Source organism: Mustela erminea, chromosome 1, assembly GCF_009829155.1.
Source record: "Mustela erminea isolate mMusErm1 chromosome 1, mMusErm1.Pri, whole genome shotgun sequence".
Classification (NCBI taxonomy): Eukaryota; Metazoa; Chordata; class Mammalia; order Carnivora; family Mustelidae; genus Mustela; species Mustela erminea.
Window position 1 is genome coordinate 145,347,138 of NC_045614.1, and position 12,996 is coordinate 145,360,133.

A 12,996-nucleotide genomic window follows, 5' to 3' on the forward strand; every position below is an offset into this window, starting at 1 on the left:
ACTCCCTCTTCTGTCCCGGGGACAGGGCCCCTCTAGTCCTGGCCCCACCTGTCACCCCGTCCTCCCCCAGCCCATCTGGCCCGCACAACCTGCTATTCAAGGGCTGAACTTCTTTGGAGTCTGAGCCCTCCTTCTGCAAGGATGCAAGACAGCTGCGTAAGAAAGTCAGCGGAACACCCTTCCTCTGCCTTCATCTGCGAGCCTGCAACAGTGGGCTCAGGGCCTGGCTGGTGGACCACAGGGCGACCCTGAGTCCTGACCAACAACTGTGCATCCCATTCTTTCCAGTTTCTCTCTGTCTAGCCCCTCACCCCCGCTCCACTTGCAAGTCCCTCTCTCTTCTGTTCCTTTCCCTTTTTCTTTTCTTTCCTTTCCTTTCTTTCTTGTTTTAAAATTTCTTTTTCTTTTTAACCTTTCCCCATGCTTTAGGCCTCCCTTGGCCCTTCCCGGGATCTCTTTGCCTGATAGCAATCCTCAGGAATAAAAAGGTGTGGACAAATGCCACCTTTGTTTTGGTGCCAGATTTGTGTTAGAGGCAGCTCTCAGGGAAAGCTGGACAGTTGGAGCCATCCTGCAGAGCACGCAGTAGGCAGAGGAAAGAAGATGGCTCAGGAATGTTCCCAACAGCCTCCTCAAATTTGTGGGGTAATGGCTGGTGGCCCCTTCATCTTTCACAGACAAGGAGACAAGCTCGGGGCTCAGGACAGCCCCAGGTCTGGAATTAAGCCAGGGTAAAAGTGGAAGTGGACACGGAGCCGTCCAACTGGAAGCTGTCCAGAGAGCTGCGTGGGGCAGGATCCCAGCTCGCTGCCTCGCAAAGCCTCCACTGGCTCGGTCAGCTGCGGACACTCGACAGTTACTGGAAAGTCGTATCAGACTCCCCTGTCAGCTCTTTGTCCTGTGAAGGAATAGCATGTCTTGGTGAAGATTAATCATTTTCTTCCTTGCCTATGACTGAGGCTGTTTCTCACGTCCTACCCTGGTTTCGCTTGTCTCAAGGATTTCATCGGAAGGGCGGGACATTCCCTCTGCCTTCCCCCCTCCCCAACCCCAACGGGAGCCTGTGATCAGGACCAATGAAAGCAAAGTACCTCACCCACTCAGTGACTAAGAACTCAGAGTATTTAAGAGGTTCAGGAATGGGCTGAGAACTGCTTCTGCTTTCTCCCCAGACAGGCACACTCTCCTCTGACTCGGGCCCTCGCTGAGCTGCAGAGGGAAGGGGGAAAGCCTCCCAGACTCTCTGTCACCATGTGCTACGGCAGATGTGTACGATGCATTGGACATTCCCTGGTGTGGCTGGCCATCCTCTGCATTGTGGCCAATATCTTGCTTTACTTTCCCAATGGGGAAACAAAATATGTCTCTGAAAACCATCTCAGCCGCTTCGTGTGGTTCTTTTCCGGCATCGTGGGAGGGGGCTTGCTGGTAAGTTGTTCAGAATTATTAGAAGCTTAAACTATTCTCTTCTGTTAATGAGAGGTTCTCATGGAAATGTTTCTACAGGGCCTCCTTCCAAATCCAGTTATTTCTGTTTGTTCTCCTTTGGAAAGCAGATCACACGAAAGTTGAGATAGGTCTGGTGTATTAATTTTGTTAGACGGTTTACAAAATCCTCTTTCAACTAACAGTGGACTACCTTTTTGCTATTCTCTCTTACTTTACAGTTAGAAAACAGATATTAGCTTTTAAATCAGATCTGAGACACTATAGAGTTTCTAGTACTGGAGGGGGTGGGCATTTAATGTTTACTCTGGGGAGCCAGGAGGACGCCGCTGGTTCTCTGTCTAAATCAACAGTTTTGTATCCAAATTCTCTGCTGTTTATTCTCAGGCATCTATTGCAGAAAAAAAAATCACAAGTTATCAGTGTATTGTTATTCAGAACTATAAATTTTCTCCTTTATATAATCCTGGGTGTGGTGTCTAAGAAAAATCCTACAGTTAGCAGCAGATCAGGGTCTGATGCTCACAGTGGAATGTGTTGTTTCTTCCAAGGTTTGTTTTTAATTGAAGTGAGAGGAATTTGCCTGCCAGCCTGGGAGCTGAAAGTATTAACTTCAACCACAGCATGGAAAGAATGTGGACAAACTCGAGTTTGCCACTTTAAATGCTAGGATTGAGAATTCTAGAAAGACATTTTATGGAATCGCTAGTACCACAGAGAATATTTTTCTTAGACAGGAAAAGACATTATGATATTTAAATTGAATACATTATTATGAAGCTTTATTATCATGTTTGCATAATAATTTGTCCTTCATGCAACATCGCACCTGTTTAAGCTTCTTTTGATCTCAAACTCAGAGTACTTCATACTTTATTTAAAGAGCTTTATTGTGAAGCAACAATCGTAAAATAGTATCATCAAAGAAGCAGTTCATACTTACTATATGGTGTCTTCATCTCTCCCATTTATGAAAAATTTCAGTTATTCTATGAAAGACTGTTAGTATCATCTATATTTTGCAAGGGTGGGGGGGGAATCAGATTTGAAGACAGAGTTTAAGAGTTTCATCCAGAGCTGAGGGATGGTGCTAGGAACTCTTGTAGAAGAAACTCTTCCACAGGTTACTCTTTGAGCTCTCCCGACCTGCACGCTCACCCTAAAGACATATTACATCTGTCAAACAAGCAGGCACTCCACTTAGAGGGCTTTTGTGCTCCTTCTGGTTTTACATTCTTGGAGAGCCTCGGGCAAGCAAACCCAAAGCCATCCACCACTGTCAGAAAGAAATATATTCTAGCAAAAGATGCTTAGCCGGACCCTTATGACAGGCTTCGATTTGGGGGGAAGGTGGTGACTTTGGTTTCCCTGTTTTCGAACCAGATGTTCCTGCCAGCATTTATGTTCATTGGGCTGGAAAAGGACGACTGCTGGGGCTGCTGTAGCCACGAAAACTGCGGCAAGAGATGCCCGGTAGGTGCTCCAGCTCCCAGGGTGGAAACGGTCCTTTGGGAGGCGGCCCGGGCCTCGCCGGCTCACTTCCTCCCTTTCTGCTCTCGCCAGATATTTTCTTCTGTCCTGGCTGCTGCGATCGGAGTCGCGGGATCTGGCTACTGCGTCATCGTGGCAGCCCTGGGCTTGGCGGAAGGACCACTATGTCTTAATTCTTCGGGCCAGTGGAACTACACCTTTGCCAACACCGATGGACAGTGAGTAATGGTTTCCTGTCGGGCCACGCATTCTCACCGCCGCCTGGTACAGTGGCAAACCCAGCAGGTTAGACGGGCAGCGGTCAGCCGAGCGTCTGTCCGCTCCGCCAGGTTGTCTTCGCCCGGACTCAGGCACCAGGCGGCGGTGTCAGAGCGTGGACCCCCGACCCGGAGAGGCTCTCCGTGCTTTTTAATGGATTCCCTGATTCAGCCCTCATCATAGATTTAAGGATAAATTTAATAGAGGTGTGTTGACTTCCACTATTGCTTCCATTTTACAGATGAGGAAAAGGAGGCATAGAGAGTTGCAGGAACTTATTCAGAGTCACATTGCTGGGAAGGACATGGACAGTCAGGATTTGAACCCAGGCAGCGTGGCTATAGAGTTTGTGCTCATACAGTGTGTCCACTATACCAGAATGATTAGCTGATTTTACTGTTTTATAAGAAAATATTATGGAATCATTACGTAATATGGATGGAAAGCCTATGAATTTAACCAAAGTCCAGGGTAGATCATAGAACTCCCGTACACACACTCATGTAGAACACAATAACTACATACAACAAACTCTTTATTTATTTAAATTTATTGAAATCAGCCCATAGGAGACAGGTCTGATACACGACTTTAACATCAGGATAATTTAAGGCCTTTTATTTTATGTTGATGCTTCTTTCTTATCCATTATTGAGGAAAGATCAGAAATAGCTGATAGAAACTGAGGTACATGATGACGAATTAATGACATCCTTCTTTGAATTTTGAAAAGCTTAGTTATGAGATTCATGAGTGAAAATAATATGAATAATGAATTTCGATTGCCTTTCTATCATCAAGACTGTTTATCGCCCACGAATTGTGTAGCATATAGGGAGTTCATAAGTCATGAATGTGGAATTCCTCGGACCTGGATTCCGTCCTAGTTCTTCATTTCTCCCTCAGCAACCAGGATAAAGTGGACTGAGCTCTGTGCTTTTCTGTTACTTCATTTGTCAAATAAAATCAGGGGCAGTTGTCAGGAGAATTAATGAGATAATAAACATAAAGTATTTGTCACGGAAACTGACAGACTATCTCCTAACTTACAATGAATACAGCCAAGGTAGCCTCGGAAGAAACATTAGCACTTAGAGGGGTTTGAAATTTCAGTGGTCAAAATGGTTATTGATCATGATTCAACTTTGTTCAGAACCTACTGAATGTACTAGTAGAAATTGGTTATTCACGTATGCACAGGCATACAAACTACTGTACAAACCCACCTGTAAAAGTGATCATGATGAATGTCGCTGGAATGCAAGGGGAAGGACAAGTATCACTAAACATTTCTACAGCTGTTTGAGCGTATGCCCCTCCCCTGGCCCACCCCAGTTTCTGTAAAAAAACCTTCTGCTTCTAGATCATTCCTTCCTTCAACCTGTCCAAGGAGATCAGTATGGGAAATAACTAATGGTCACAAGCCAGTGATTAATTGCTCAAGAGGCAAGTGGGGCTGAAGAATTTTTTTAACGTTGTGTCCTAAAATGGCAAATTCTTTTCTCCACTGATAGGCAGAAAGACAGGGTCATAAGGACAGAATTCTTTTTTTAAATCAACAAGTTGAATTTCTGATTGGCTCAATGAGCCTTTCAAAGTTAGGTCTCTAATTCCAAGTCCCTTTGTTCTGCTGTTTTAGAAAAACTGATAAGAAAAGAGTTTTATACCAGACCTCTTTGTGGAATTAAGTCAATTGCAGATTTTCCCACATGATTGAATTCTATTTCATTAAGGATCCACATGCTTTATGATGTGGCAAAGGCTGAGATTCTAAGAGAATAATCAGAGATTGAAGTTTTTCAGACTGTAAGAATATTTTTTTTAGGTATTTAGAAAATCTCCTAAGTCACGTATATATGTATATGACTTATGTGTGTGTGTATAGTCAGTCATACGTGATTTCAGCATGGTGTGCTACTATTTCTCAAAGTGACTTCAGATTGTTTATCATTCAATTACTTTTATTTTTTTTTTAAAGATTGTATTTATTTATTTGACAGAGAGAGAGAGAGATCACAAGTAGGCAGAGAGGCAGGCAGAAGGAGAGAGGTGGAAGCAGGCTCCCTGCTGAGCAAAGAGCCAGATGCGGGGATCTATCCCAGGACCCTGAGATTATGACCTGAGCAATAGGCAGAGGCTTAACCCACTGAGCCACCCAGGCGCCCCTCAATTACTTTTAAAAGTGTTGAGTACCTACTATGTGCCAGATACTGGTCTAGGGGTGCCAAAGATGAAAGTTCTGCTTCCTATTTTCATGGAGCTCAGACCTGTGGAATAGTTATATAAGCAGGTACTCTCCTGGGTTAGGTTATGTGCCCTTCCTCAAACTTGGTTCACCTGATCAGTATACCTGTCACAATGCGATTGCATCTTTTCTCCACTCTTAGAGTCTCTGCATTTCCAAGGCAAAGCCCATGCCATGTTCACCATTATACCTCCAGTCCGGGCTTAGTGTTTAACTCCAGTGAATGCCCAATAATATTTGCTGAATTTTATGTTTCTCATTGCAACATGACCTGGGCTAAATTCCTCACTTTGTGAAATGACTTGGACTAGAAAAATTTGATACAGGTCAATGAATTAATTCATTTCCTTTTTCTCTGAACGAAAAAGCACCACACAGAAAGTAGCTTATGAGACATCCCATCAGGTGTGGTCATAGGACAGAAGTTTCTTTTTTTCATCCGCAGGTACCTTCTGGATACCTCCTCATGGTCCCAGTGCACTGAACCCACACATGTTGTTGAATGGAATATCACTCTGTTTTCTATCCTTTTGGCCCTCGGTGGAATTGAATTCATCTTGTGTCTCATTCAAATAATAAACGGAGTGATGGGAGGAATATGTGGTTATCACTGCTCTCACCAACAGGTAAGAAACTGTGTGGAAATGTCACAGCCTGGTCCTGAGGTATTCAATGACTAAAATATGCCATTGTTTTCATCAGAAAGAAAAAAAGGCAAAATTAAAAGCTGCTCAACTTACCAGCATTTGTCCTTATACCATCTTTGTGGCAAAAGCATTTACAGCATATGGTTTTGCTCTGGGGAATAAGCTTCCTTGAGTGTCATAGTCCCTGGGTTATCTTGGTTTTTTGTAGTTGGCTCCGTGTATATAAAAAAATGCTGTCCATAAACGAAGTGTTCCTTCAAGAGCAAACTCACCACCCCTTTCACGGGCTCCAGCCAAAGAGACACAACTGCATTTGCTCTCATGTTCCCAACTAGCGTACACAAATAGTAGTCAACGTTCCTTGCACTAGGCACTCAGCTACACTCACATTTCAGATGCCACTATGAGTCGGGGATTAAGCAATATGTCTACAGTCCCCTAGTCAGGAAGGAGCAGGCTTCGGACCCTAGGTCATCTTATGCCACAACCCCTGCTCTCAGCCTATACGCAATACTTGCTGTTCTGTTGCATCTCTTACAATTCCTTCCTAAAAAGCCATCACAAAAATGCCGCAACAGCTAAGCACAGAGAATCACTAGTAACCTTTGAATAGCTACTTGTCAAAAGCCTTTCACGGTGAAAGAAAACCAGGAAGCACTTGTTTCCCGAGGAAATGATTTCAGAGAGAAGTATGCATTTGTTAGTAGCAGGGAAAGTTCTTGTTTCTATATCTTCTGAAAAAAGAAACCTCATGTATTAATGAATTGATGGAAGTCCAGCTTGTTTGTTTTATGCATTATTCTGTAAAACGGAATTAGGTCAACAGAAACTTAATTTCTATTTTCCTAATCATTTACTCCCCTGGTTCAAGGTCTCTTTCTCTTAAAATAAGACAAAACCTAATGAAAACCGAAAGCCCACTGCTACCATGAAAAACCTTGCTGTAAATAAGTGGAAACTTTCTAAAATTTTTGAGGGGAAGTTAAAATAAAAATTTAGTTTTCCTTATCAGGCGAGTACAGCAAGATTAAAAATTTCCTCTGGGAGCTTGCCATATTTCCAAGAAAACAACACAGTGGGAAACTTTCAGTGTGGAGTTGTTTCCAGGCAATATGGTTGGGGAGAGGCAGAGAAGAATCCTCTCAGAATTACTTTAATGGAACCTATCTTTAACCTTGAATTTCATACAAGGCAGAGTTTAAATTAGATGAGGCCCCGCTGGACATCAGCCCTTGTGCATTTTTGGAAAGAGGCATAATATGTCAGTGACCACAGCTGCTGCCAGTGGTTTGTCAGAGTGACCCTCCTCTCTGAGCTGGGGGTGGGGGGGTGGGGAGAATGGCGGGGAGGGGGAGTCGAGGGAGGGGTGAGCAAATAGTCCTACTGGGTTTCCCATCCGAAATTCACAGTAGGGATGTCTTCTTCCCAGAAATGCCAGTGCGGATCTGCTACCTTTATTCCTCAGACAAAAGACACTTTCAAAGGGCAAGGTTTTTTAGTGTAGATGAGTCAAGTTTGTAACTTGGTAGCATTGAATCAGGAAAGTTACCTCCATTGAGCCCACTCCTGGGTGAAACTCCCGTGGCATTATCTCTAAAATCCCTAAGATTAAAAACCTACCCCAAACACATTCAGAGCCAACTCAACACCGGTAAGCTGCGTTTTCATAGTTTTTTCTACAGCTTTTCCTCAGAGAGGACAATGGGTGTCCTTTGTTTAGGAAACATTTCATGAGCATTGTCTAGGCTCTCAGCTGAAGTTGACATCAGCCTGCTTTATGTCTGCTTCAAACAGGAAATTTTAGGACGAAAATGGCATCATCGTCTGTTCAGCCTGCTGGTGACCTAATACCTATCTCATTTTCTTTACAGCGATATGACTGCTAAAAGAACCAGCCCAAGACAGAACCACAACCTTCCTCTATTTCATTGTAATTTATATATTCTACTTGTATTAATTTGTAAAACTTTGTACCGCTGTATCATACTTTACATATTCTACTTTTATAAATGTGTATAAAAACTGGCATCTTCATGTGATGTCAAGCGTAGCAAACAAACCTTTTTTTTAGGACTGTGAAAACAAATGAGGTCATTTATTGACTGAATGACGGTCGGTCCTCAGCGTAGCTGAGGTGAACTCTGGCCTGAGTAATGTTTTTGAGAAGCATTATAAGGATAAATATCATTTTTCCATTTCTATTGTATGTGCATGGAAGATGTCAAGTTACTTTTTTTTTTTTTTTAAGACCATGAAGGAGAAAATCCAACAACTTGAAAAGATGTGTTTTTTTTTTTTCACTGTTTATATGGTGTTTCCCATTCATATGCCTGCCAATCTCTGACAAGAGGCCTTTATGAACTGTTCCGAGTTTTGCCAGAGACAGATACTTGCCCAGAGCAGGACGGCTGGTTGAAAGTGCCCGAGCTAGAGGAAGGACTCAACACCAGCAATGTTGTCAGGAGTCCTGCCAGATCTTACCTTTCTCTGACACGTGGAAAACTTTTTGTCCTTCAAAGACAAGTGTCAAGGATCACATCTTGAAAAAGAAAAAGGCCTGGAGACTCGGACAAGAAAAAATGGGAAACGGAATAAAACAGTTAATCAACATCATGGGAAAATGGGGGAGAAGGAGGAAGGGCAGGAGGACCGTGAGGAAATAACCCCAAAACTTGATGGTTGAAATCCAACAAAATAAAGTACCCACTACCATGTTTAATTTCATTGTCCTTTATTTAAAGTTCCTCCATTTTTCTCCCTATTTTTCCTCCCCAGCCTGTGGGTAGTGCAGCCCCTATGGCTGGGGGCTTTGTGGCTTCTGGGTGTTTTATCCCACTTTCTCTGCCTCATCCTCGCCCTCCTCATCTACCTTTCTCTACCATCCACTCATTGCTGTTGCTCTGCATCACTTGGGGTTGAGGTCATTACACCGCGTCATTACACCGCATATGTACCTTTCCTTTCTACTGGATGCTCCAGGCGTCAGGCCCCAGTGGAGGCTCACAGACATTTTCTCCCTTGCTAGTTTATTTCAATTGTACAGTTACCTTGACAGCCAACTCCATCACCCTAACATCTATAGAGGGGGAGACAGAGATCACATTGTTCCAGCAGTAGCCTAATGAGTTGGTCTTGAACTCTGATCTGAGTCTTGAACAACTGTGCTTTTAAAGCAGGATTCCCATTGAAATGAAATGATATTTTGAGAAACCTGCAACAATTTGAATGTGATAAAAAAATAATATGTAATTTTGTCTCATTCATCAAACCATGATCACTACTGTGAGCTATTGCATATAGTCAGATCAGAGGAAATAGTACGTTTTCATTACAGGTTTAAAAACACTGACATTTTTTTCTCACTGGAGTTTAACACCCTTCTACCAGATATCTATACATGGGCCTCTTGGGAATTCTTGGGCACCAGATTAGAACTCCTGAAATAGAAAATCCAAAGAAGAGGTATAATGATTAGTACTAATGATTGCCCCACACCCAAATCTATCCTCAAAGGCAACAGCAATAATAATGATTAATCACGGGGCGCCTGGGTGGCTCAGACGGTTAAGCCTCTGCCTTCGGCTCAGGTCATGATCTCAGGGTCCTGGAATCAAGCCCTGCATCGGGCTATCTGCTCAGCAGGGATCCTGCTTCCTCCTCTCTCTGCCTGCTGCTCTGCCTATTTATGATCTCTCTCTCTCTCTCTCTCTGTGTCAAATAAATAAATAAAATCTTAAAAAAAATTATGATTAATCCTGATAGTAGTAACAGCAACCATTTGTGGGGGTTCTTCCGATTATCAATTATTGTAGTTAATTTTTTTTTAAGATTTTATTTATTTATTTGAGATAGAATGAGAGAGAGCACACAAGCAGGGGAAGCAGCAGGCAGAAGGAGAAGCAGACTCCCTGCCAAGCTGGGAGCCTGATATGGGGCTCTATTCCAGGACTCCGGGATCATGACCTGAGCTGAAGGCAGACGCTTAACCAACTGAGCCTCTCAGGAATCCCTGTTGTTAGTTTCTATACATTTATTTCACTGTAATCTCTCAGCTTGCCCTAGGAAGTGGTGTTTGTCTCCACCGTACACAGTTCAAGCTCGGAGAGGTGGAGTAATATGCCCTAGGCCTATCTTTAACAAATGTAAAAACTATGGTATGAATCCAGGTCCGTCTAACATGAAAACCCACGTTTTTCTGGCTCCTCTCCTTGGCCCCCTGTACCTCTTTGGCTACCCCTGTCTGCCCAGGTGCTCGATCGAGTCTTGTCTCCTCTAACCGACTCAGCCCGTCCATCCACCTGAGGGGGCCTTGAACAGGTCCCTGGGACCCTTGGCCATCCCATCCCACTGCTGAAATTTGAGTGACTCAAAGTTTCCCCTAGTTTGTAAACTCTCTAGTAGCAGTCATTGGTATTGGCCAGAGGAAACGGCCAAAACAAATTACCTTCTATCCTAGCTTACTTATATTTATAGCCCACACTCTGGGTCTATAATATTCCAAACCCTTAATTTGACTGGAAATTCCCTCAGAGATTGTACAGAAACAGCTTATTATCACCTGGCAACATAAAAACAGTAAGATTCCTGTAGACTCTGAGTCACCTGAGTAGCACACATGGCCTGAAGGTTAGCTAGTTCCCTCTGAGTATCCATTCGCCATAGTTACCAAATTTATAAATAACTACCTAAATACATGGAATCTCCCCGATTAAAGTCTGAGGAAATTGATAGAGTGTTACCTTCGCTACAATTTGTTTCTTGTAGGTGTGTGAGATCTTTCTATGTTTCCTCTGACACTTATCTATAGTGGGAACAGGTATGCGATTTGTTACAACTTTTCAGAAAAGCAACTCTCTATAAGGTTTGCATATCTTTTTTAGCCCTGTGTGTGTGTGTGTGTGTTTAAAACTTTCAAAGTGCCAAAGACAGCAGAGAACTTTCGTGCTCTGAGCACTGGGGAGAAAGGATTGGGTTATAAAATTTCCTGCTTTCACAGGATTATTCCAGGATTTCTGTGCCAGGGTGGTGACCTCATATGCCATCACAGCACTGGGGGCAGGTCTATCTACGGCAACAAAGTTGATGTTGAGGATTTCATCCTGAAGCACAAGGGTCTGGGCATCTTGTTGGTGGCGAAGGCTGGACCCAACCCAAACAGTTCCCGGTTTCTCATCTGCACAGCCAAGACGGAGTGGTTGGCTGGTTGGCATGCGGTCTTTGGCAAAGTGAGAAAGGGCATGAATATTGGGAAGCATGGATGGGTTTGGGTCCAGGAATGGCAAAACCAGTAAGAAGATCACTGCTTCTGACTGTCGGCAAACCTAATACATTTGACTTGTGTGCTATCTTAACTAACAGACTATTCCTTCTGTAGCTCAGGAGAGCACCCCTTCACCCCAGTCACTCAAAATAGCCTATAATCTTGGTGCTCTCACTGCAGGTCTATGGTTCTGTATTTTCCTTTTTCCCCTCTAATAGCTAGATTGTAGAGTTAAATTTACGATTATAAAGTAAAAACTAAACAAACAAACAAACCAAGGATGTTCAGTTTCCAGGAATAATTTTGGGAGTGGTGTTTATAGCCAGAAAAATAACAAGGGCTTCAAAGTCCAACAAGGAACTGTTTTGATAAAATGTCAGCACAATAAAATGTTATTTATATTTATAATACATATACGCTAAGAAATAATATTGGTCAGATTCTGGGTTATTTTTGTCTGGATTCATTTCTCCTATATCTGCCTATTAAAGTTTCTGTAGTGAACACATATTACTTTTGAGAAAAGAAAGTTTCATTCCTAAAATCACTCAGGGAGTAGTCCATAGTCTTTGAAGGAAAATCCCCAAGCGTAGGAGAAAACCATTGTTCCTGTGGGTGGACAGAGGAGTCATTCTGCAGTGAACACAGGAGAATAATTGTGCAGGCAATTAGCCAAAGGGATGGGCCAGGTGAGGCAGGCAGTAACCACAGGCTACAAATGTGGTAGGGAGTCCATAATTTCCTGTCTGGGCTTGGGAAATCCAAGTCCATGGTGTCTACTTGGTGTAGCTACCAAATAAGATTTTTATAAATACCAACTATATATATATATATACCAACTATATATCTGTTTTTCAAAAATGAAAGTGATAAAATGCTTTTATTTTGAGCATCGGTCTTTTATCAGGGTTTTTGTAGGCACACCTCGAATTTTCCTCATTTTACTTTTCTGAGATCAGAGGGAGGGTTAACAACAGGTTTATAAGATATGGTCTGGCATGGTTTGTGGAAATGATTGAACACATCCTACACAGAGAAATTGTTACCCACCCCAGGGTAGTACAAATGGTTCTTCCTCTCAACACAACATATTTTGTGTGTCTGTTCATCTTTGTCAATGTAGACACTTTTTAAAACTATTGCAGCTCAAGAAACCTGTTTGACCTTTCTGAAGCTGGATTTTTTTTGTTGTTGTTAATTCCTGGAACTGATTAAACAATCAATTCTCTTCCTTTCATGCATGCACGCATCCCTCCCCCCCATACACCACATATAATCACATTTTCCTACCCTACAGCAGTTAAAAAGAACAAACTATGGATACATGAGAAAACATGGGTGAATCTTACAAATAAGGGGAATGAAAGCCATCAACACTGTTCCCTCTCCCAATTTTGATGACATAGTTCTGTATGTACTCTCAACTCTTGGAGTTTGGTCCTTAAATACAGAGGGCAAGTGAGTTCCCTTATGCAACATTTCACACGCTAGTTTTTATAGGAGCAATACTATCATTCCCACTGAGGGGCTGTTTCAAGATGTCTATATCTACAAGTTGCATCCTGTGAGTGCAAGACTCTGTGTCAAATGTTTCATTTGCTAATTCTCGCTACACCCATCTCTGTTCCACGTGTATAAATATTATTAAC

General features: G+C 42.7%; 1 protein-coding gene and 1 pseudogene across 2 annotated transcripts; both read left to right on the forward strand.

The window, feature by feature from the left end:
- The first annotated feature begins 1,115 nt into the window (after nt 1-1,115).
- TM4SF1 (transmembrane 4 L six family member 1) lies at nt 1,116-8,806 on the forward strand. 2 transcript variants are annotated; one of them, XM_032345893.1, is made up of 5 exons: nt 1,116-1,428; nt 2,830-2,919; nt 3,010-3,155; nt 5,886-6,086; nt 7,959-8,806. In XM_032345893.1, exons 1-5 carry the CDS (start codon nt 1,252-1,254, stop codon nt 8,104-8,106), a joined length of 762 nt encoding a protein of 253 aa, XP_032201784.1. In that variant the 5' UTR covers nt 1,116-1,251; the 3' UTR covers nt 8,107-8,806. The 2 variants fall into 2 exon arrangements, with proteins under 2 accessions (XP_032201784.1, XP_032201780.1); XM_032345889.1 differs by having other exon boundaries at nt 1,121-1,428; nt 5,886-6,066.
- LOC116591117 lies at nt 8,194-11,756 on the forward strand (annotated as a pseudogene).
- Nucleotides 11,757-12,996: the final 1,240 nt, after the last annotated feature.

What these genes read in the sequence shown, in the direction of transcription:
- TM4SF1 (XM_032345893.1), top strand. Translation starts at nt 1,252, where the DNA reads ATGTGCTACGGCAGATGTGTACGATGCATTGGACATTCCCTGGTGTGG. An exon ending in TCGTGGGAGGGGGCTTGCTG is followed by an intron (nt 1,429 to 2,829) that starts GTAAGTTGTTCA and finishes TTTTCGAACCAG; the next exon opens with ATGTTCCTGCCAGCATTTAT. An exon ending in GTAAGAAACTGTGTGGAAAT is followed by an intron (nt 6,087 to 7,958) that starts GTCACAGCCTGG and finishes TTTTCTTTACAG; the next exon opens with CGATATGACTGCTAAAAGAA.